Source organism: Triticum aestivum, chromosome 2A (assembly GCF_018294505.1).
Source record: "Triticum aestivum cultivar Chinese Spring chromosome 2A, IWGSC CS RefSeq v2.1, whole genome shotgun sequence".
In the NCBI taxonomy this organism is placed as follows: Eukaryota; Viridiplantae; Streptophyta; class Magnoliopsida; order Poales; family Poaceae; genus Triticum; species Triticum aestivum.
Window position 1 is genome coordinate 563,194,949 of NC_057797.1, and position 23,852 is coordinate 563,218,800.

A 23,852-nucleotide genomic window follows, 5' to 3' on the forward strand; every position below is an offset into this window, starting at 1 on the left:
GAACAGTTGCCGGCCAACGTCGTAAACCGCGCCCGGCCAGATCTGGATCCGGATCTTGCCTCGGTTGACTTTTTTTTTGCCCGAAACCTTATTTATTTTGTCTATGTTCATCGCATCGTAACTTTGCATCTGTAGCTCTGTTTTGGGTATATAGCATATCAAAATGTTCGCCTCAAAGAGCACATCATTTCATATCATTGCATCATTTTCTTTTGAGTTCATCTTGATGCCCTAAATGTTGTTAGAAGAATGCTATTTGAGATAATTGTCAGATCTGCTGCTCCAATTAGATATTTGTCATTTTTGCCATGATTATTGTGTGCATGATATGCCCATGAGCTCTACATGTGTTTTGTTATATGTTTTTCCATCTATCCAGAGGTGCAACCTATGTATTTTTGTGATGTGTGTGGTGACTAGCACAAGCTTGCAAAGTGAAGCATTCGTTAATGCTGATTTCAGGGACTTAGCATTTCCACTAAGTCCTTGATCTGTTTATCTCAATATGCCATATGTTCTTGTTGTTTCCTAGTGATTCGTGCCTCTTTTGAGGATGATCAATAAGGATGTTTTGTTAATCTTGTAGTGCTCTATCCATCCATGTATTTTTTTGCAATTATGGAGCACCCTGGCTTGAGTCAATCGAGATCTACTTTTGCTATTTCGTGAATCTGGGCAGATTGTCTATTTGTTAGCGATTTTGCCGAGGATGTTGTAGTTGATCCGTGCATGCCATGTTATTGTACTGGCCATTTCTAGCTTATATAATGTGTATTCTTGATGGGTGTATGCTTAGATTGTCATTACTTGCTCTGTAGTGAGTGCATCGAGCTCGTAAACATGCCTACTTGATATCTGTTTCAGCATGCTCCAGTTTTCACAAAGTCTGAGAACTGATTATGTTTTTGCCATGTTCACATGCTTGCAAATGTATTTTGTGATCCCTTTTGGCTCAAGGTAACTAAGGGACTTTTGTTAAGCTCTTTGAGTAGCTCCATGCCATGCTTTACTTTGTCATGTTCAGCACCTGTAGCATATACTTTTCATGCTCCAAAGTGTGCTACCTGATCTGAAATTCCAGACAAGTGTTAATTTCACTAAGTCTGAAATCTGTTTACCAAATGCATTTTTGCCATGCTTGTTTGAACCTGCTAATGGATGAATTGGCCGTAGCTCAGTGCTAGTCTTTTGTTAAGCATCATGAATGAATCCCTGCCATGTATTTTGTTGTCATGTTTGAGTGCTGTAGCATGTTCATCTTGTTGCATTTAGATGACTACTTGCTGTAAATCGCAGAACGTGGTCATATTTGAATTGCTTGCCATTCCCAAACCGTAACTCCGATTCCGGCGTTCTTTATATTGTTCTCAAGCGATTTCATCTCATCTTTGCAGTGGCACACTTGGATTTTCAAGTTGAGGTCAGGTTCATTCATTACTTGTCAAATCTTGCATATGCATCACATATTGCATCCCGCATAGCATACCATGATTGCGTTATATTGTTGGAGTTTTGCACGTGGTTGATTGTGTCCTTGTTGCTTGTTTGTCTTGTTTGGGTAGAGCCGGGAGACGAATTCGCTAATGAGGAGCCAGTTGAGTTTGCTTTCGAGGATCCAGTCAACTCTGACAACTTTGCAGGCAAGATGATCATACCCTCGAAATCACTATTATCTTTGCTATGCTAGATGCTCGCTCTTTTGCTATGCCTATGCTATGATGCCTACCACTTGCTTATCATGCCTCCCAAATTGCCATGTCAAACCTCTAACCCACCATGTCCTAGCAAACCGTTGATTGGCTATGTTATCGCTTTGCTCAGCCCCTCTTATAGCGTTGCTAGTTGCAGGTGAAGATTGGAGGCCGTTCCTTGTTGGAACATTATTTACTTGTTGGGATATCATTATATTGCCATGATATCTTAATGCATCTATATACTTGGTAAAGGATGGAAGGCTCGGCCTCTCGCCTAGTGTTTTGTTCCACTCTTGCCGCCCTAGTTTCCGTCATATCGGTGTTATGTTCCCGGATTTTGCGTTCCTTATGCGGTTGGGTTATAATGGGAACCCCTTGATAGTTCACCTTGATTAAAGCTTTTCCAGCAATGCCCAACCTCATCTGAGTGTGCCCTGAGAACGAGATATGTGCAGCTCCTATCGGGATTTGTCGGCACATTCGGGCGGTGTTGCTGGATTTGTTTTAACTTGTCGAAGTGTCTTGAAGAACCGGGATACCGAGTCTGATCGGAATGTCTCGGGAGGAGGTATATTCCTTCGTTGACCGTGAGAGCTTGTCATGGGCTAAGTTGGGACTCCCCTGCAGGGATTTGAACTTTCTAAAGCCGTGCCCGCGGTTATGGGCATATGGGAATTTGTTAATGTCCGGTTGTAGATAACTTGAACCTTAACTTATTAAAATGAATCAACTGTGTGAGTTACCGTGATGGTCTCTTCTCGGCGGAGTCTGGGAAGTGAACACGGTGTTGGGGTAATACTTGTCGCAGGTTGCCCTCTAGTTACTCGTTCGCGCTTTGCCCTTTCTTCTCGCTCTCTTTTGCGAACAGGATAGCCACCATATATGCTAGTCACTTGCTGCAGCTCCACATATTTTACCTTGCCTTACCTATGAGCTTAAATAGTCTTGATCGCGAGGGTGCGAGATTGTTGAGTCCCTGTGGCTCACAGATTACTTCCAAACCAGATGCAGGGCCTGATGATTCCGTTCCAGATGACGCGCTTGAGCTCAAGTGGGAGTTCGACGAGGACTCACGCCGTTACTATGTGTCTTTACCTGATGATCAGTAGTGGAGCCCAGTTGGGGTGATCGGGACCATGTCACATGTTGGGTTGTTCTTTTATTTTGGCGCCGTAGTCGGGCCATGAGCGTTTGTTTGATGTAATGCTATTTATGTACTTTGATTGACGTGGCGAGTGTAAGCCAACTATGTATCTCCCCTTTTATTATCTATATTACATGGGATGTTGTGAAGATTGCCTAACTTGCGACATTGCTTTCAATGCGGTTATGCCTCTAAGTCGTGCCTCAACACGTGGGAGCTATAGCCGCATCGAGGGCGTGACAATCTCCCATTAGAAACTTGGTGCCAATGGGTCTCTTCTTCAATGTACATGGTATTAAGCTCAGCTAGGATGTCCAACTTTCTCGTATACGCCTCCCCACAAAGATCATATTCCTCCTCCAACTTTTTTAGCTCTTGCAATTCAAGTCTGATGAGATCTTTTCTGATCTTGTTATGACCAAATATATTAGATCCCCAACCCTTGAAGAACTTCTTAATTCTCTTCAACTTGATATTTAGAATATCGATAGGATCACTAGTATAGACAGGCTGGGACCAGATTTCTGTCACCAGAGGAAGAAAGTTTGGGTTATTTAGCCATGCATTATCGAACTTAAAGCATCTACTCCCAGAGGCTCTAGATGAAGCCACACCCCCATCTAACAACAAGGGGTTATGATCAGAAATTTCCTTGACCAACTTACAAACAGAAACAAAGGGATAAAGGTCCTCCCAGTCTGATGACATTAAAACCCTATCCAATTTCTCTAAGGTAGGGTTCTCTTGTTTATTCGACCAAGTATAGCAGCCGCCTGACATATCAATTTCCCTCAGACCCAACAGGTGTATAACCGAATTGAACACATCAGAGAAATGAGACATGGGGGTTTTCTTGTTTTTTCCCCACTATGACGAAGAATATTAAAATCTCCCCCCACTATATAGGGGATAACAGTCCTATGACACATCGACGACATCTCTGCTATGAATTCAGGTTTGTTTTCATCCTGTGCAGCCCCATACACCACTAGCAAGGCCCACTTATAGTTCTTACTCTTGTCGAAGAGGTCAATTTGCAGGATAAATCTCCCATGCTTCACCCGCAAAAAGAATACAACATTGGTGCGTTCCTGTGGTTGGTTGATCGTATACAACACCCGCAAAAAAAATACAACACTATATATAAACGATAGCAAAGCCGTCAGAGGCAGAAGCTCAACAAAGACCGAGTACTACATAGAAACAACTACCACCGATCATAAATGATAGTGAAGCCGTCAAAGGCAGAAGTTGTCGCTTGACGGACGATGCCGAGCCGATACGATAGGCGGGCAAAGTGAGCGAGACCAAGACGGACCAGACGTGGAGTGGCAAAGGGGGCCTACTATATGTATATGTGATTAGTAAACGATTCAAGACATCGAACGAAAATCAAATGAACTAATGAACAGTGTGTCCACAGCGGAATGTCATTCTTAGTTGGCAGAAGGCCATTGCAGGCTACGACAGAAAGGCCGTTAATCGATTGTATACTTGTGATCACATGCTAATTTTTTAGGTAACGATGAAAGACGATTGTTGTTTGGCGTAAGGTCACTTTTTATTGAAGTTAATAGTGGAGGATATTTAAGGTATATGTTTAAATGACCGGCTTTCGTACCGGTGTCCATGGATGCCTCTGGACGTATCGACAGATGGACACCATATCTGTTCCGAGGGTCGGCATTGTAGAAACCCTTATATTTTACTTAGGTTCGTCGAACAATAATGTTGTGGGCAGTAAGGTTTGTCGAAAGAATAACATTTTGCAGAATGGTTTTGTAAGCAAATCGAAAAGATCTTTTTTTAAGCGCCACCGAAAAGATCTCATGCATCCCATTTCTTCATCTGGCCAACATGGGGCACCGGGGTGGGTGGCCAACCACGCCCAAGGCCCACCCCACGAATGTCAAATTGCTTGTTGAAAGCAGGTGAACAGTAGTCCCCCCCCCTACAACCGCCCCACTCAACGTTAGATTTCGGCCGTCCTGCTTCTGCCGCTGATAGTGCTCAAGTTTTTTCTTTTCTTTTTGGAGAAAAGCTTAGCATCAACCGGCAGGTTGCATAGGGATTATACTTCTAAAACATATGCGTTGCCGCCACCCAAGCGCGGTTAGAATGAGGAGGGGCGGAGAGAGAGAAGTCGAGACGAAGGGAGGGGGGCGTCGAGCGAAGGGAGTTTCCAATGGGCTTCATGCAAGAACGAGCCCAATAAACCACGTGACAGCAATTTTGCTGCGGGAGGAGCTGCCCCAGCCCGTTAGCGGTCCGTGTTAGCGAACGGAGCTGGATTAGGCGTGACTCACAGCTAATCTAATGGTCTGAAATCCTCAACAGTCACGATCAAACGGTTAGAAAATCTTGTAGCCTGAGAGGGCTGGAAAAATGCTCAGTTATAATATATTTAAATGCGGTGTCGGCGTGTCGCAATGGTTTACGACGGGTTTATGTTTTACAACAAAACCTATCTTGCAAAAAAATTCTGCAACAAGACCTCGTTGAAAACAAAATTGCAACAAAACATCAGTTGCAAAAATGTTTATGCAATAAAACAGTTATTACAAAAATATTCTGCAACAATACATGTGTTGTAGAAATAATTCTGCAACAATACCATGCCAAATACCTGTGATGCAACAAGATCTTTCTAAAATGGAGAAGGCGCGCTTGCCAGTCAATGAGGCAGATCCGACGGCTCTCGACCCAGCTGATCTAAAAGATCAGCCGACGGACGCGTAGCACACCCCTTCTTAGGCAGATCCGATGGCTCTCGGCCCGACTGATCTTTAAAAAAAATCAGTCGGCATGCCTCTTCTTTTTGCCAATCTTCACATCAGTGCATCGCTCCCAGAGGGCCCGGTACCAAGTTAAGATCCGTATTCCAAACTGGTTCTATCCATCGGAGTGTTTTTTTAACATCAGTACAGACGCAAGTGCTCATACATATGCGCATACACTCACCCTTATGAACGCACACACGCATACCCTATCCCTATGAGCATCTTCGAGAGACTGAGCCGGCATGTTATCTTAAAATTTGCGAGCACCGAGACTTGAGCCTTGGTGAACTGGGAATACCACTGTCCTTCTAATCATGCAACCACAGATCGCATCCATCAGAGTGGTTAGTACTCCCTCCGTTTCTTTTTACTCCGCATATAAGATTTTGTTAAAGTCAAACTACACAAAATTTGACCAAATATATAAAAAATATAGACATCTACAATACTAAAATTATATAGTTTGAAAATACGTTTCATGGTGCATATGATAATATTGATTTCATATTGTAAATGTTTATACTTTTTAATACTCCTTCCGTCCGGAAATACTTGTTCTCGAAATGGTTGTATCTAGACTTATTTTAGTTATAGATATATCCATTTCATTCATTTATAGGACAAGTATTTCCGGACGAAGGAAGTATAAACTTAGTCAAACTCTATAAAGCTTGACTTTAACCACACCTTATATGCGGACTAAAAAACGGAGAGAGTATAAAAAGATTGCGGGAGAGTGGCGAACGTATACGAGGAACCCCTTTTGACCCGTGCACGGTACTTTTACAGTTTTACTACACCAGCTAAAAATTTACTTGGCCTTGTGCCGGAGTACACATTTGGGTTTCAGGTCGCGGTCGGGCGCCGTGCGCGCGCGGCTGAATAAACAACGGTTGTAGAGGACCGGACACGATATGACGCGGACAAAAACCTCGGTGCCCGCGGTGGGGCGATCAAGACGAAATACACGGTGGCCGTGACTCTCGATCGTCCCACCAACGGCCGATGTATCGCGCACATGGCCACGGCCTTTCTGAACGGCAAGGACGAGTTGGCCACGATGTGCTATCGCGGCTCCTAGTGTGCTCCTACGTTAGCTCTCTCTCTCTGAGAGGGATGTTTTCGGCGACGTGTACTCGTGTATAGTGACCAGTGAACCGCTGTATTTTTGTGTTATCGTACATATAGGCAAGATCCATTGGGAGGTAATTCCTCGTTGATGACATTGACGAACTGTATTTTATTTACTGTTAGTACGAAAGACAGAGTACGGAGGCAAGGATCGTCTTGGTTTATGTGTTTGGCGTTCCCTCCTTGACCCAAGCTCAGTGTCTGTTTGGATTTGAGCCAACGCCCACTTGCCCTGTCAACAAATTGATGCTCACTGCTTGTTCTGCGTCTGCTTGGATGGGAGCCAATTTATTTATTGACGGGCGCAGTTCACTTTCACACCAATTCCTCGAGAAGAAGCGGGTGGCCAAATGTTCGCCAATGGTTTGGCTGGCCTAGCAGCTTAATTCAAACTTACATCTCGCTTGCCTCCTATGAATTGAATTTGACTCCATTTTGTTTATGAGAAACTTCTAATCTATTCATGTTCAATCATGACAATACAGCTAACATCAGGAGTAATAAAAATTACATTCAATTTTATAGACCACCTAACGACGACTACAAGCACTGAAGCGAGCCGAAGGCGCGCCGCCGTCATCGCCCTTCCCTCGTCGAAATTCAACTCCAAACTTAATTCCAAAAACATAGTGTTTGAATTTGATTCTGAAAAGATTTGACTTTGTCCCCTTGACCGAAGCGGTTTCTTGGAGGTATTCTGCTGGCATATCTTGCCTAGAAGAAGGGTGGTTGGTATTAATAAACGGTTTTGCTATTTTACAGTCAAGTGTTTTTCAATTCGTCGTCAATCAAATCCGTGTCCGTCCGTTCTCACGCAGAGATTCGTGTTGATTTTTTTCTTCGTGCTGGCGTTCCACTTGTTTGGGTTGATGCGTGTTGGTTTCTCGGGTTTGGTTTTCCTGTCTCAGCCCGTTACCGCCCCCGGCCCGGCACTGTCTCCACTTGGAGAGGAGGCGATTTCTTATGTTCATGGCGATTCCGAGCTATTCCACCGCTCGATTTCGATTTCTCCTCCCTTTTCTCTTCGATCCCCGCTGCCGCGGTCGGTTGTCCTTGTCTCTCGTGTTTCCCTGTGTGCTTTTGTTTGTGTTGTGGCTGTGTAGTTCCGGATCTAGGTAAGTTTTGGATCCATGGATCCATGGTTCATCTGTTCTTGATGTTGTCCGTGGATCCGTGGTAGGTGCATGTTGCTGCCGTGTTTGTTTCTAGTCCGCCATGCCTAGCGCTCCATTTCCCATCCTTCTGCTCGCCTGAGTTATCTAGGAGCTTGTTGTATGTGGGGGTTCTAATCCATCTGCTTGTTGTGGTCATATTCTCCCATGCTTGTAGATGTGGAGGTAGGCGTAGGTTGTTTATTCTGATGTAGATATAGAGGTAGGGGAAGTTATAGTTGCAGCGGTGGTTAGCCCTATCAATTTTATTTCTGCCGGCCTGGGTGTCTGTTCCTTTGTCATTAGATGTAGTTGCAGATGATCTAGCCTGATTTCTGCCTGCTTATGCAGTTTAGTTGTATTTGCTGTTAGCTGCTGATGTTTGATGTTGTAGTCCCTGGAATTCATTATGATTTTTTGTGTTAGATGTAGGTGTTCATTTCCCCCGGTACCTAAATCTCTCTGAATTTGTGTGTACTAGGCTGCAGTGTTGTTGTAGTGTCAGTCCAGGAATCTCTCTGAATTGCATGCTTCTTTACAGTGTATTTTTACTCCAGACTTGAAGTGTAACTTACCCCTAGAATTACAGTGTATCCCCATCCAGAATTGCTGTGTAATTTAACCCATAATTACAGTGTAACTTACCCCATAATTGTAGTGCATTTACAGTGTATCCTGATGCTTCTTTATTTGCTGTTACTCTGGAATTTGTCCTAGTAGTACTGTGTATTTCCCCCTAATTACAGTGTAATCCCGATGCTTCTTTCTTCAGTGTGAATTTTGCTATAATTACTGTGTAATATGTCCGTAGAATTACACTGTAGGTTACCCTGCAATTACAGTGCAATATACCGTAATTACCGTGTGTTTTTGTGCTTTTTTATTTGTAATTACTGTGTAATTTGTCCTAGAATTACTGTATAATATTTCCCCCCATTACATTGTAATTCTCATGTGTCGTAGAATCACACTGTAGGTTAGCCTGCAATTACAGTGTAATATACCATAATTACATTGTTTTTTTCGTGCTTCTTTATTTTGTAATTATTGTGTAATTTTCCCTAGAATTACCCCCATTACAGTGTAATTATCATGCTTCTTTCAGTGTAAATTGCAGTGTATATTTTTTCAGTGTAATACTGCGCCAGTTTCTTTGTTATTTACATTGTATTTTTTCTCAGATGTTTTGCATGCATTCATGTGGTTTTGCACTGTAATATCCCCCATTCTTACTATATAATTTATCTTCAGTTTTTGGCAGTGTTCTCCCTCTACCTTTTCATTGTAAGTTGCCCTAATTATTGTGTATTTTTACTCAGAGTTTCACTGTATTTAGGTTGGTTTTACACTGTATTTAAGTGATTCTTCCACTGTATTAATATGCCCCCATTACTCTATAATTCCCCTGATTGCTGCCTTTCAATGTATTATTTGTTGTGAGATTTCCCTTGTAATTGAGCCCCATTACCCTATAATTTTCAGCTTTCTTTTATTTTCTTTCGTGTGTCATGTATTATGTTTTGTTAGGTTTAGGTCAATGGGGAGACTACGGGAAGTCTCTCACAATGATGTTTTGGTAGTTTCTTCTATTGAGAGGGCTGATTCTTTGAATGATCCTTTTGTGCCTAATGACTTTGTGGAAGATGGTTCTAATGCTATGTCTTTGGTAGTTATTTTCGTCTTGTTCTCTACTTTCATTTTCGTTTTTATTCTTTCTTTCAATTTATTAAAATTTCTGTTTGTTGACTGAATTATTTTTTAGGATCTTTCTAGTGATGATAGGGGTTTTGATAAAACTACTTTCAATTTCTATGTGAATCATGTGAGTCTTTCTGATCTAGTTACAACTAATGACTTATCTTTTTTATTCACAAGAATTACAATGTAATTTAGCCTAAAATTACAGTGTAGTATGCCCCTAGTATTACAGTGTAATGTATCCAAAAATTTCATTGCAATCCCCATGCTTCCTTTATGTAATTGCAGTGTAATATACCCTAGAATTGCAGTGTAATTTAGCCCAGGTTTTAGTGTAATCCCAATGCTTCATTTTTTTAAATGACAATGTAATTTTCCCAGAATTATAGTGTAATTTTCCTAGAATTACAGTGTAAACTCCATGCTTCATTTATGTAATTACAGTGTAATTTTCCCCATAATTACAGTGTAAACTTCATGCTTTATTTATGTAATTATAGTGTAATTATTCCCCAAATTGCAGTGTAAATTTTCCTAGAAATTCAGTCTAATTTTTCTTCTTCTAAACAAAGTAGTGTAATTTTCCCGATGAACCTCTGTATTATTTGATATTTGGGCTTCATTCTTGTTCAGATTTGCTTGAATTACAGTGGATTTTAACTCTGCTTTGTGTGATTATCCTTGTGTAGTCTCTTGGTTATTATCATTGTAATCCACTAGTGTGATTATTCATTTCCTTCACTGTCCATGTGTACCAGCACTGTAACAAGCTCTATTTTTGATTGTCAATATTAATGCATTCATCTGATAGGACTTGTGTTCTTTATGCTGATAGGTCTGTCTCTGTATTCATGACTTCATACGAACTTGCATGTATCTCTGTACTTATTCTGTTCAGCTTTTGCTTGAATTTCCGGTGAATTTTAACTCTTTGAATTACAGTGTAATACCTCTTAATTTCTCTGTAATTTCCACTATATTTGTAGTGTAATATTCCCCAGGATTACATTGTAATATACATACCCCAAATTTATATTGTAATATCCCCCAGAATCACATTGTAATTCTGAATTGTATTAAATAATGCTGGAATACGGTGTAATATTCCCCCAGTTTGCATTGTATGTCATGTAGGTATTACACTGGAATTCATCTCATTTTTCCATGAATGTCATGAGTTGTCTAACTCTGTAATTTCCCCTGAGTTCATGTTAGCTACATTGCCATGTATCGCAGCAAAGATTTTTTCATGTGTACTACAACACAACTTTTTTCATGTAATTTCCTCATGGTTCATGTTACCTACATTGCCCTATACTGCAGCAAAGTTTTTTTTTCATGTGTACGTTACACTGGAATTCGTGTTGGTGTAGTGTTTGACAGTGAAATATTAACAGTTTTAACTTCCGACAGTTAGAATTTTTCCCCTGACGATTCCAAAATTCTCACTAGATTGTATGATGGTTTTTTTGCAGGCTAGTTCATGTAGCAGGTGTATGTAGAGCAGCAGGGTGAGGAAAAACATGGAAGAGTTCAATAGAAGTGTGATCAAAAGGAGTAGGACATTTTGTGAGTTGTGGACCGTCTCTTGGATGATCTTCCTTTGTCCACCACCAATTATTCAGATCTGTTCTTCCCCCTTGCTTCTCTCCAGGTACTTGCCCCTCTGATGTGCCTCTCTGACTTGTTTTTGTTCTTCCTTCTTCTCACTCCCTCTCTCCCATGACGTCTCTCTGATGTTTTTCTACTCTTTCTTCTCATTTCCCCTCTCCCATGGGCCATGGCGCCTCCCAGATGACTTGTGTGATGCAAGTTAAAGGAGGGTCCTGGGAGACGCCAGTATTCTGATGATTTTTGTTCCTTTTCTTTGTCAGGTGATTTGTTGTCCAGGAAAGGAAAAAAGAGCATGGGCAACGGTCCAGGAGGGTTTGGTGATAGTTGCCTTGTTTTGTTTCGGTTATTAGTTAGAACTGGGTTAGATTTTAGCCACACGACCCCTTTTTTGGAAATACAAGCATACAATTGTCCATGGTATTTGGACATAGGTGTCAGCACTTGATTTATCAGGAAATTTGACTATAATATAGTGCTTTTTACCTTTGTATTGGTTCTCCGTTATTTAACATGTTTACCCCCGACCCGGGTTTGATGTTTACCCCCGACCTGTTTAGGCGTTCTTTTTTGCTTTCTGTTGATTTTTCTGCTCATACAGGTGTAATGTGTTGATTGGTCAAAAAGTTTGACTGTTTTCGAATTGAAAAACAGTCAAATGTCAAATAGACAGCCTTAATAAAAGCTCATCATGATCCAGGGAGATATTAATAGTGCCACATTGCTGGTTACATGCATGTAGCCGGGGGGTAATGTCCATGATGATTGGAGTAATAGGCTGAGACCATGGAGCTAGCAAGGTGACGGATCCGTCCCAGCACACGGGAGATTTGTCGTTCACCTATCGCATTGGTGCATTTGTCGTTCACTTGTCGCATCGGTGCGTTCTTGTCGTTGGTTGATCGTATACAACATGAATTCCGGGTCTTGGGCCACATTGCTAGTTACAGCGTGTGAACGAAATGTGTCCTGGACTCCTGGTGATATGAAGAAACATGTGGGTGTGATTGTGTGCAAACATTTGCGACCGGCGGCTTATCGGGCAAATACAGGGGAAGCTGGTAACACCCCTGGCCACGTAGCAGTAGTTATTTTGAATGATTTGAAGATTGCTCGCCACGCCCTACCTCGCGCCCCGGTCACGTAGTTATAGTGATACGACATTGTTATTAATAACATCTGATTTTCCTTAGTTGCAAATAACAGCGAACTTTGTACACATTTATCACGTGTTAACGTGCCGTTGGACGAGCCTGGCCAGCTGTGACGGCATATCAGGGCTCAAGCCACACACGAGGCACTACTCCCTATGCCGTGGTGCGCCACAGAAGTAGCTCAGTGGTGCGAACCACTAGGCTGATAAAACTAATGCTTGCACGTGAGCGCTAGCCACGGCATGCCCACTCATGCAACCTAATCAAGAGGCTTTCCTAAAATATAGTAGTAGTACTCCTAGTTACGGGAGCAACTAAACGGACCATGTGTACTATAGTGTAGCTGCATGCGCACGTAAACGGTCGGGAGCGAGCAACGAAGGCTACGTTACCCGTTCCATTGAGGTTTCCTCGGATTACCCTCAAAAGAAAAAGAAAAAGGTTTCCTCGGATCCAACTCTTTTTTTTTGATAAGACGAGACGTGACATCGTACAAAGCCCATCCTTCGGGGATACTAAAGAAAGAAGGGTGAAAAGAAACTCTACTCCAAATCTCCAGTCCCTGCGGAACACCAGAGCAGCATGCCACATGGCAGATCTAACGCCGCAGATCCCGCGGAGTCTTGCTCTCGGACTTCCCAAACCGCATGGGCCGCGCGCGCAGCGCACAAGAGAGAGCTCCCGAGCCGTGTGGGCCTCCCGACTCGTGACCCGTCGTCGGCGCCGCACGCAGGAGAGGAGGAAGAAGCCGAGGTAGGGTTCCCTTTTATACAGCCGCGGATCAGGCCGCAGCCGCAGCGCCACATGCTCGTTGCGCTCTCCCTGCTCCCTGCCCCCTGCCTGTTCCATCCGTCGTGAAAATATTTGGTCTTTGCTAGAGCTTCGTTAGAGGAGGCGTCGCCTAGAGGTGGAGGTAGGATAAGAGTAAGATGGCCATTGGCGGAGCGGCGCCGCACGACTCGCCGGGCGGGCTACCGGGCTTCGAGCAGCCACTCCTCCACGCGCACGGTGGCCTGCTGCCCGGCAAGGACCCCGCGGCGGCGCACGACCACGAGGCGCAGTGCTCGCCGGCGGCCGGCGGCGCGACGTCCCTGCGCACATGCTTCAATGGCCTCAACGCCCTCTCCGGTGAGTCCGGAGCCCGAATCTTTCTTCCGTTGCCTGCAACAATCTGTATCTTCGGTACGGCCATGCCCTTTCTTGACAGTGTCGGCCCACTCTGACTGACCGGTCGATGTCGAGGTTTCAGGCGTGGGGCTGCTGTCCATCCCGTACGCGCTGGCGGAGGGCGGGTGGCTCAGCCTGGTGCTGCTCCTCCTCGTCGCCATCGTCTGCTGCTACACCGGCCAGCTCCTGCAGACGTGCATGGGCGCGTCGCCGGACGTGCGCGGCTACCCGGACATCGGCGCGCGCGCCTTCGGGGCCAAGGGCCGCTTCGCCGTCTCGGCCTTCATGTACGCCGAGCTCTACCTCGTCGCCATCGGCTTCCTCATACTGGAGGGGGACAACCTCGACAAGCTGTTCCCGGGCGCCAGCCTCAGCCTCGGCGGCGTGCTCCTGCTCTCCGGCAAGCACCTCTTCATCGTGCTCGTCTCCATCGTCATCCTGCCCACCACGTGGCTCAGGAACCTGGGCGTGCTCGCCTACGTGTCGGCCAGCGGCGTGCTCGCGTCGGTCGTGCTGGTCTTCTGCGTGCTCTGGGCCGCGGTGGTTGACGGCGTCGGCTTTCAGGGGAAAGGCACCATGCTCAACGTCAGCGGCCTACCCACCGCGCTCGGACTCTACACTTTCTGCTACTGCGGCCACGCCATATTCCCGACATTGTGCAATTCCATGAAGGAAAAGGACAAGTTCTCCAAGGTAATCACTAATCAATGAGTGGCCTATCATTTTAACGCCAGCCAAGACATTCCCAAACTGTTCATCATTGTATTTTTCTTGGCGTTTTAACGTGCAATAGATCTGATACTAAAAAACATGTGACGGTGACCTAACAGTGTTCTATGCTGAACGATGTCTCACTTCCCTCAACTAAAAAGTACAGTAGATTGAATGACTGAAGATTTGGCATGTCTGTCTGTTGGAGTGCATTGACAGGTACTGGTCATATGCTTCGTGGCATGCACCCTCAACTACGGATCCATGGCCATACTGGGCTACCTCATGTACGGCGACGACGTCGAGTCTCAGGTGACCCTGAACCTCCCGGAGGGCAAGCTCAGCTCCAAGCTAGCAATCTACACGGCGCTGATCAACCCGTTCTCAAAGTACGCTCTGATGGTGACCCCCGTCGCGACAGCGATCGAGGAGAAGCTGCTTGCTGGCAACAAGAGGTCCCTCAACATGCTCATCAGGACCTTCATCGTCATCAGCACGGTCATCGTGGCCCTCGCCGTCCCCTTCTTCGGCCACCTCATGGCGCTCGTCGGCTCGCTCCTCAGCGTCATGGCCTCCATGCTGCTCCCGTGCATTTGCTACCTCAAAATCTTCGGCACGGCGAGGTGCAGCAGGGCCGAGGTCGCGCTGATCGTCATGATCATCGTTCTCGGCTCCTTGGTTGCCGCAAGTGGGACTTACTCTTCTCTGCAGAAGATCATTCACGAGTTCTGAAGTTCTGAAGATCATTCACGACTTCAGATGATGGTGGCGGCACCCCTCTGTCCGTCTGCTTGGTGTTGTGCGGCAATGCAAAATTTCCAACAGCGCATCTGAACTGAACAGCAGCTACGTAGTGTTGTCTCGTGTCATGGCAGTTTGTAGATGAGGCAGGGATAGTACAGAACGGATAGTTCTACGCTCAAAATGTACTTACGTTCGAGATGAGTATTTCTGTTTCTAGTAAAGCAGGTAACTGCATGCTATTGTAGGACGGCACTTCATCGGCATTCCATGTTATTGTAGTTGTGCGGATTTCATTTCCTGATGCTTGCAGGTATTCCTGTTAAACACTAGACTGTCTCTTGTACAAAAAGTAGTACGAAAAGCAATGGAGTACATTAAGTCAACCATTTTAGGCGAATGATTCTCCTTTGGTGGTTAGGGGATTTGACTGGTTGTATGCATCCAAGAAAGGCAGAAACCGCAATTTAGTCGTAAAAGAGATGTAATCAGCGCACAACAACAACAACAAAAGAGATGCAATCAGCCACGCTTCAAGACAGACAAAAAACTACTATGTATGTATAAGAAAAGGGAGGAAATTACAGAATACAAGATACAACCACTTCGATCTGCAGCAATCATATGCGGATCAGATGATCCAACCAGGAGGAGCTACAAAGGAATATGGAAACTGAAACCGGCAAAAGCTGTGCGCTACGCGGGCGGCGGGCATCAGAAGGAGAAGAAGCCTTCCTTGATGCAGAGAGCGCAGACGAGGACGGCGAGGCCGGCGCCGATGCACTGCGTGCTGGACACCACCGTCTGCTGGTACGCCAGCACCGTCATGGCGGCGCCCACACACCCGAGCAGGAGCCCCGTCATGTTCCGGTCCATGCTGCCGCCGCTCGGTCGTCTCTTGGCCTCCCTTCCGCGGCTGCCGGTGCTGCTCTCGATCGACTTCTTCTCTTGTTTGTTTGGATGCTTCTGCGAGTCTGCGATGGGAGGTGGTGGGGGTTGGGGAATTAAAGCTCTGAGGTCAACGCCTTGGTGCGTTGCTGGTGAGAGCGCGTGGAGAGGGTTGAGCTTATGGAGGGCTTCGAGGGTCGCCCGGGGGTGCCGTCTGTCTTTCGGAGCCGGGAAAGACGTTTGCGGCTCGCCGGCGTCGCGGCTCGTCTGAACGCCCGTCAATTTTGAACTAAGCATAGTTTGATTAGCTTCACTGTTTGCTTTTGATTTAATATAAATCATTTTAGCCTTTGTAGGCGTAAATCATTTTAGCCATATGTAAACTGCCAGAAAATTGATTTTGGGTCAGCTAGTTTTTTTTTCCTCATCGATTTCTGCTTTGAGATTTGCGTTTTTTTTGGTGAGTTGTCTTGACCTGGGTTTTTCGACTGATCACAAATTTGAGTGTCAATTCCTCAACTTTCTCAAGCCCATTACCTGTACGATACGGCCCTCCTCTCTCTTCCTTTGTTCCTTTCTGTTTCTATTTGTTTTTCTATTTGTTTTTTTTCTGGATATTTTTGGGATGTTCGGTGCGTGTATTAATAAAGCGGCTATAGCTTCTGGTCGTCCGTCATTAAAAGTACCCTTCAAGTTGATAAAAATTACCCACCAATGCCACCCATAAGTAGAAAACGATTCAATTTTTCGGACCAAAAATCGCCACCTCCTTCATTGTTTTATAGGGGAGCGACGAGTAGAATACACAGAAAAATGAATGGCAGAGTGGTTGGCTGGTAGATCTTCTGGCAATGAGACTAGGGTTCAATCCCTAGCTCTCACACTTTTTATCTTTCTTTTCTCACGCATGTCCTACCCATGTATGCATTCATGGGCCGGCCCATTTGTGGGGCTTTACTTGCTTGTTTTTTTATTTTACCTTTTTGTCTTTTCTTTTCTCATTATGTTTTCTTTCTTCTTTCTTCTTTAAATTAATTCGTGATTTTAATATTCTAAAAGTTGCGAGTTTTCACAAATAAAATGTTTGAGAAATCATAAAATATATGTGAATTCAAAAATGTTTAGAAAATCATAAAAAAATTGCAGATTCAAAAAATGTTGGTGGTTTTGCAAAACTGTTTGCGAAATTAAAAAGAATCACAATTTTGAAAAAATGGTCGGGAAATAAAATCATGTTCATGATTTTGAAAAAATGATCGTGTATTCAAAACATATTCCGAAAATCATGATCGTGTATTCAAAACATATTCCGGAATATGAAAAAAATGTACAATACATTTTAGAAAATGTTCACAAAAATAAAAATAAATATTTTGTTTTTTTAATTTGTTTCCCAATTTTAAAGAAAAGTTCATTGATTCAAAAAATGTTTGGTGAGTAAAAAAATGTTAATGAATTTGAAACCGGTTCATACATTTAAATAGTTTTGTAAACAAAAGTAATGTTCATGATTATTTTGAGAAAATCATAAAGTGGTATTTGACTTTAACCGTTCTCAGGTTGCTTCGTTGTGAACGCGCCTGAATCCGGAGGAAATCCGCGACGACTCTAGTGACTCCCAACTTCTCTCAATTTTGTTTTTTGTTTTTTGAGGATCAACTTCTCTCAATTTATGGCCCGTGCTCACTACGCAAAACCAACCGCACCCACGGGCCGGCCGGTACATCTTTCCCGTGGGCCTCCCGCGCCTGGCCCGAGTAGTGATCGCAACCTTCTGACCCGCTGCTGCCTTTCGTCCGACCCACCGCCGCGGCACCGCCGACCGGACGAACCCTTTCCTCGACGCCGCCCTAGGAATAGGATCTGCGCCGCCGTCGCCCAACGAGCCGCCCGTCGTCGAGTCCTCCTCGACGCTGGTCGAGGATCCAGTCCACCTGGAGCTGCACCAAGGACGCACCCCCCGGACATAGGTAGGCTTCTCTCGCCTCTTGTGTTGGGTACTCATCGAAGCAGCAGGCGGAGGGCTCTTCCCCCATTCTCTTTGGTTGCATTATATGGTCTATCAGGCTTCCATCTCGTATTGAGTGAAATTTTATGGTGGTCTTTGCGAGAGGTATGCTTGGTGGGGAATATGAATGCTCCATTTTATTGTTAATTTTCTCCCCATATGAACAAAATTACAAAAATTACAATACACCCAACTTGACATATACGATCAGGTTACTCACCATATAGGGAATATAATCCACCTTGGGCAGCTAGACATTATTGTTTGAGGAATAGGCAGACGTAAGTTGGCATTGCCATGTGTTTCCATGGGGAAATTATGAACTTTTGGCAACCAAACACAAAAGTTGGGATTGCAGATCAATCCCAATTTCATAAGAATTTGAATTGGGCCTCCAAATTTGCAAGGACAGCCCCGTTCCACAAGCCAAATGGACATAGGCGATTTGGAACTCAGGGAAGAATTAAATGGACATAGGATTTCCTGAATTTCTACATGGATTTGGATTGTGTCATGTTCTAGAACTATTTGTGGTGGTGGTACTGTGGTAGGGTGGGGGGTAATCATGTTATACACTCAAATGAGTAGGTTTTCGTCACACATTCACCTTGAGCTACGAAACACGGATACGGCAGAAAACCAGTCTATAAGAGGTGGATACTGCCCGGATATGCTGATACATCTGGATACATCCGGTGCAATCACTAATGTCTTGGTGTGTCTTGCTCATGCAGTCATTGTGATTTGATGAGCTTGGCAGCTTGCACGTGCAGTTATCATGATTTGGTGAGCTTGAGTGGTGTGTTGGCTCATGGGATTGGAAAACAATTATGTTCCCGTTCCTGCATAGAATCATTAATATCTATATTGTTTTAGTATCTATATATATGAAAATGTATCGCTGCATTTTTAAAAAGTTGCCGTTTCGCGGTATCTGTATCATCATATCTGGGCAGCCTAGCCTTGGAGTTGTTATTAAGACTTCAGGTAGAGAGTATCTCTGTGCTAAAATTTCTCTGTTTTCTGTTTACTTATTCCTTGCAGAAGTGTAAACTGTGCGGCAATTGTTTACACATGTCCATCTTTCGCTTCATTCTCCTGAGAATAGAAAGAAGTAGAGGCTGGAGATGCTTTGCTACTGGAATCCCTTCTGATTCTATAGCGGAGCTCAATAGGGTTAGGTTTCTTCACTCTCTCTTTAAATAATTCGTCATGTGTAACCTGTTCTTTTCCTTTACTGTTATTTAGTCATCTTATTGAGACTAGACATGACTAGATTACTAGACATATTTGTCGTTTGATGCTTTGGGTAATGGCAATTACGTAATTGCCGTGTACGTGCATGTGGTGTTTTTTGGTATCTTCAGGTTGGGTGTCCAACATGATCATGATAGTTACTTTTCCCTTTATGCCTGAGCTGTAAGATAACCATGTCCTATTGTAGCACGCTTAAGTTTGGTGAATTAATGCCTACTACTCCCTATATGTGGCAAAAAAAGGCTGAAATAGTGCAGCCTTGGACTCTTCCTGTAGAACACATCCAGAAATCAGGTTATATGTATCAAATGATTTACACCACGAAAATTATATTGACTAATACCCAAATGAACTATAGGACATGGACAAATCATGGTTTCAGACAAAATATAGATAATATATGTGAGAAAGGAAGTTTCTGTTCATGGCTTGGGTGCACGGCACATGATAACAAATTAACTTTGTCAAAGAAGAGGTAAAACATGTCCTAAATTAAACTAAAGCAAATTTGTTTCTTCATATGCTCAGGGTATAGGAGGATCTTCAATGGCAAAAGAAAAATGGGACATCCGAATTACCACCCAAACTGCAACCTTGATATGTGTCTTTTTTTCAAAAAAATTGATGGGTAGCAAAAGTTATCAGCAGATATATCCACTCGAGCAAAATTAAGCAAATTCATGATCTAGCGTTAAGCAAATAGGGTGCACGCAACAAAGAGGATTAATTAGGCTATTTCCATATCACAATGTTACTTCCAAAAAAAACATGGTGTTATTCATCTGATTCAGAATAATATTAATTGGATAAAATTTAGGAAAACCATGGAGCCGTGGATCCACTCATTCTGACCGTCAGATTCATGGACGGGATCGGTGCCAAGAATCACAGTTGGGCCAACTTCTCTTGACCACTCCTGTAATTCCAACTTTCAGAAACAACTGACTGAAATGAACATCTAGTTCAGTACAAATTCTGGAGCTGCATTTTTTTATAACCAATAATAGAAACTTACAGCTGTTTTGTCTATATATTATTCATTCTTCATCCATCATGATCATGTGTAACTTTTCTCAAATGTGTCTAACTTCCAAAGATGTCAAAATATTCTAGTGCAGTTCATGTGCTCTAAACAAAAGAAAAATGTTTGAACAGATGGCTGCCAAATCGAATCGACTGAAAGAAATCCCAAAGTACTACTATTCCACTTATACATCCATCCTTGAATAACATAACTTCATAACTTTATAATAAACAAATAATTCAGTGTACTCATGACAGAACAAGGATATGGAATCCCATTAATGATGTTCTAGACACAAATTGTATAATTGGAACACCAAAAAGACAATCGAAGCTAAAGGTTAATGCATTGTCTTTTAAAATGTATACACAGTACTTTGCTTGACTTAAACTATTATGACACTGATTTAGGAAGTAAGAAAATCCAAGGTCTGGTACTACAGTGCAGGTAAAGAAAAAAAAAACTGTAGTTACAACCTGATTTCAAGTCCTTGCTGACAGAAATGTGGTGTTGCTAACAAAACTGTTACAGCCTGACAAAGGAGAAAGAACAGCTATTGTTAGCTACAGCCTACAGGATTAAAACACAGTTTGTTTTATCTTAATCGTCTATCCAGTGAAAACAAAGATACTGAACACGACTTAGTTGAGTACAACATGAACTTTTGATTGTATGTCCTGTGAACCAACATCACCGGGAAGATTTGCTTAATAAAAGAGGTATAGTTTATTCTTACTGGATGTCGAAACTAAAGATATGAATTTCCATTTAATCATACTAAAACATGTTATAATGATTGAGGACGTCCATAAGTAGATGACTCACTTGAAATGTGGTGAATGATTAGGGGTATAGATACTTTACTATCCAGTATGTTTCATTTTTCGTCTCTAAGCTTTCCCAATTTAGAATTTACCAACTGAATCTGTTTCCTTCGGTTCTGAATTGTAGTATGCAGAATTCTTAAAGACAAAAAATCTACACAAACTAATATAGGTTTCTGACTTAGTCATGAGTATTGTGAACTGTCCTCGTACTAATATATTTGGTCATTGGGCATTAATAATTATCTTGAACTTTGTAATTCCAGGAAATGGAATCGATATTTGGCGAATCTCCTTCAGCCAGCCCTTTGGGCTCAAATCCTCCGCAGCAAGTAGTCCATCCCACTCCTGCAGCCCGGGAGACACAACCGGGTCTTACCCATGTTGATTGCAGTGGCCAGGCAAAGATGGTTGATGTCTCACCCAAACATGACAGTGAGAGAGTAGCTATAGCCAGTTGCAGGGTCTTGCTAGGCCAGAAGGCATTTAACTTGGTGGCGTCAAACCAGATTGCCAAAGGCGATGTACTTACTGTTGCAAAGATAGCTGGAATAACTGGTGCGAAGCAAACTAGTAACCTCATACCCCTGTGCCACAACATTAATCTCTCCCATGTTCGTGTTGATCTCACTCTCAATGAAGAGGACTCTAGTGTTGTCATAGAAGGGGAAGCCACCACTTGCGGGAAGACAGGGGTTGAAATGGAAGCAATGGCTGCAGTGACCATTGCCGGACTGACGGTTTATGACATGTGCAAAGCAGCTTCAAAGGACATATGTATAACAGATATCTGTCTCCAGCACAAATCGGGGGGAAAGAGTGGAAACTGGTCCAGGAATTAGAAGCTTCAGTTGCTTTTCTGAGGATATGAATGCAGGCCTGAATTCTGACACCAGAAGGTTTTGATTTGCTTTAAATTTGTGCACACTAGATGTTAAATCTTTGAGCCATCAGAGAAGGTTATTTTGAATTCCCTGCCTGTTAATGCACTGCCCAACTGGTTATGTTACCCATGGTTTGTTGTGCATTCTCCATTGCTGCTCATTGTACACAGACTGGTATGCACATGTCAACATAAGGTGGAGTAAGTGAAAGTTGAGAATAAATATGTTGATATTTTTGTGTCCTTGGTTGGAAGAGTGCATAAAGGCCAGTTTTATTATACGAACGCTCTCTCTGCAAATTTAGTATCTGAGTCCTTTATCATTTTAGGTTCCGACTTGTGTAATTGTTAGTTGGTGTGATGATCTCAATAATATTGATCATGGCGCATGTGTTCTTTTTTATTTGATTACAAGGTGGAAGAATGCATCTCCTGGATAACCATGGTGACAAGAAGTGAAGTAGTGAACCATAGAGTGATTGGCTGCACTTCATCTTGTACAGTGAACCATAGAGTGATTGGCTGCACTTCATCTTGTACTCCGATCGACTTAGTGTGTATATAAAATACTTGACGCCAGACGGTACAGAAGAAGCCACGTCTGTTGCAGTTATCATAACCTGATTATATAGAAGTTATTACCTCAACTAACTGTCAGTGTTATGCAGTGCCATTAAGTTATTACCTTAAAATACTAGTAACTCAGATGGAGATGGTATCTGATTGCCTTCATTTGATTATTTTTTGACACTCACGCACAAAAACGTCCAATATCCCTGGGCTTAGTTCCTATCGACGTGGTGAAGTTATTTGCAGCTAATGACAAAATCTTAACTAACGTTTCCAAATTGATGCGGCTTGGTTCATAACCAACTACAGATACACGTTTCTTTCTTTAGATGGTACCACATTTGCTTTTTGTTATCCTGATAATGTGGTTACTTTCTGATGATGCAGGAAATATTCTGATTTTTTTGACCCTATATAAAACGAATTGATCCCAGGTAAAGTTACTTTCTTAAACATGCCAATCATATAACCTATTGGTTGGACATGGTGGAAGTGGGATAGTGACTTTTAGAGAAGGGAAACATAACTAGTTCACATCCAAATCATTATTTTAGGTGATGTTTGGTCCACATTTAGTTATTTTTTGATGGCATGATGCATGTGACATCTTGTTCTACATTATATGAACAATAGGTCTGGATGTTTCACTTTGAAAACTAGAATATTGTAGGTTATTGGCCAAACATGCAGGAGGCGAGACAGTGACTACATAGAGGACCCTTGTGCAAACATTCCACACAAAGTCTTTACATGCTTCTTCTTACTTGGTCGATCATGTTTGTTTTGGTTTAAGTGCTTTGCTGCTGACATGATCTGCACTTGAGTTCTGGGCACATGCTTTGCGCACCAGAAAGCAGCGGTAGTTTACAAGAGACCGAAGCTGTCCATGCCATGGCCTTAGTGATGATCAGTGCAAATCTGAAGTAGTTGGGATTCTTCTGTGCCTATCTCCTTTGAAAATCCTCACAATGAACACCTGTATCAACATAAGTTATTCACATTTATTATATTCAGAAATGTAGGGAAAGGCTGCGTACTATAGACCCAAAGTGGTCGGACCCTTTCCTGGACCCTGCGCAAGCAGGAGCTACATGCACCAGGTTGCCCTTTTTATTATATTCTGAGCTGACATACTGGATGACATGCAGGCTTTGCACTGCTTTGCTGTAGTCTCCCGTTGCCTGGACACATAGCCATGGACAAGCTGAAACCGACGTTTTTTGGGCGCTTATCTGGCATTCTAGTGTGTTCCTGCCTCTGACTGCTGATTTGCTATTGAAATAATAGTAATCCTCTCTGATGATGGCATCTGAAGAGGTCAATTTCTGCAAGGCCTAGTGCCAACCACTCAGAATTAGTCGTCCTGGCCACCTGCAGATTTTTGGTCAACTGTCCCTGGTGGCTGCATCCCCAACA

At 43.2% G+C, this 23,852-nt stretch overlaps 3 protein-coding genes and 1 long non-coding RNA gene across 5 annotated transcripts; 3 read left to right on the forward strand and 1 right to left on the reverse strand.

The window, feature by feature from the left end:
• Window positions 1-7,520: 7,520 nt before the first annotated feature.
• On the forward strand, window positions 7,521-11,736 carry LOC123189435 (uncharacterized). Its single transcript, XR_006495848.1, has 2 exons — window positions 7,521-11,252; window positions 11,473-11,736. It is a non-coding gene; the product is annotated as an uncharacterized lncRNA (long non-coding RNA).
• A 1,272-nt stretch (window positions 11,737-13,008) lies between these two features.
• Window positions 13,009-15,294, forward strand: LOC123189436 (amino acid transporter AVT1I). The gene is made up of 4 exons (XM_044601847.1): window positions 13,009-13,116; window positions 13,242-13,491; window positions 13,613-14,223; window positions 14,461-15,294. The coding sequence occupies exons 2-4, from the start codon at window positions 13,293-13,295 to the stop codon at window positions 14,971-14,973; spliced, it is 1,323 nt and encodes a 440-aa protein (XP_044457782.1). The 5' UTR covers window positions 13,009-13,116; window positions 13,242-13,292; the 3' UTR covers window positions 14,974-15,294.
• A 229-nt stretch (window positions 15,295-15,523) lies between these two features.
• LOC123189437 (uncharacterized) lies at window positions 15,524-16,065 on the reverse strand. Its single transcript, XM_044601848.1, has one exon. It carries the CDS (start codon window positions 15,856-15,858, stop codon window positions 15,697-15,699), a length of 162 nt encoding a protein of 53 aa, XP_044457783.1. The 5' UTR covers window positions 15,859-16,065; the 3' UTR covers window positions 15,524-15,696.
• A 1,589-nt stretch (window positions 16,066-17,654) lies between these two features.
• On the forward strand, window positions 17,655-22,151 carry LOC123189438 (cyclic pyranopterin monophosphate synthase, mitochondrial). 2 transcript variants are annotated; one of them, XM_044601849.1, is made up of 3 exons: window positions 17,657-17,840; window positions 18,923-19,054; window positions 21,250-22,151. In XM_044601849.1, the coding sequence occupies exons 2-3, from the start codon at window positions 18,953-18,955 to the stop codon at window positions 21,823-21,825; spliced, it is 678 nt and encodes a 225-aa protein (XP_044457784.1). In that variant the 5' UTR covers window positions 17,657-17,840; window positions 18,923-18,952; the 3' UTR covers window positions 21,826-22,151. The 2 variants fall into 2 exon arrangements, with proteins under 2 accessions (XP_044457785.1, XP_044457784.1); XM_044601850.1 differs by lacking the exon at window positions 18,923-19,054 and having other exon boundaries at window positions 17,655-17,840.
• The last annotated feature ends 1,701 nt before the right edge of the window (window positions 22,152-23,852 follow it).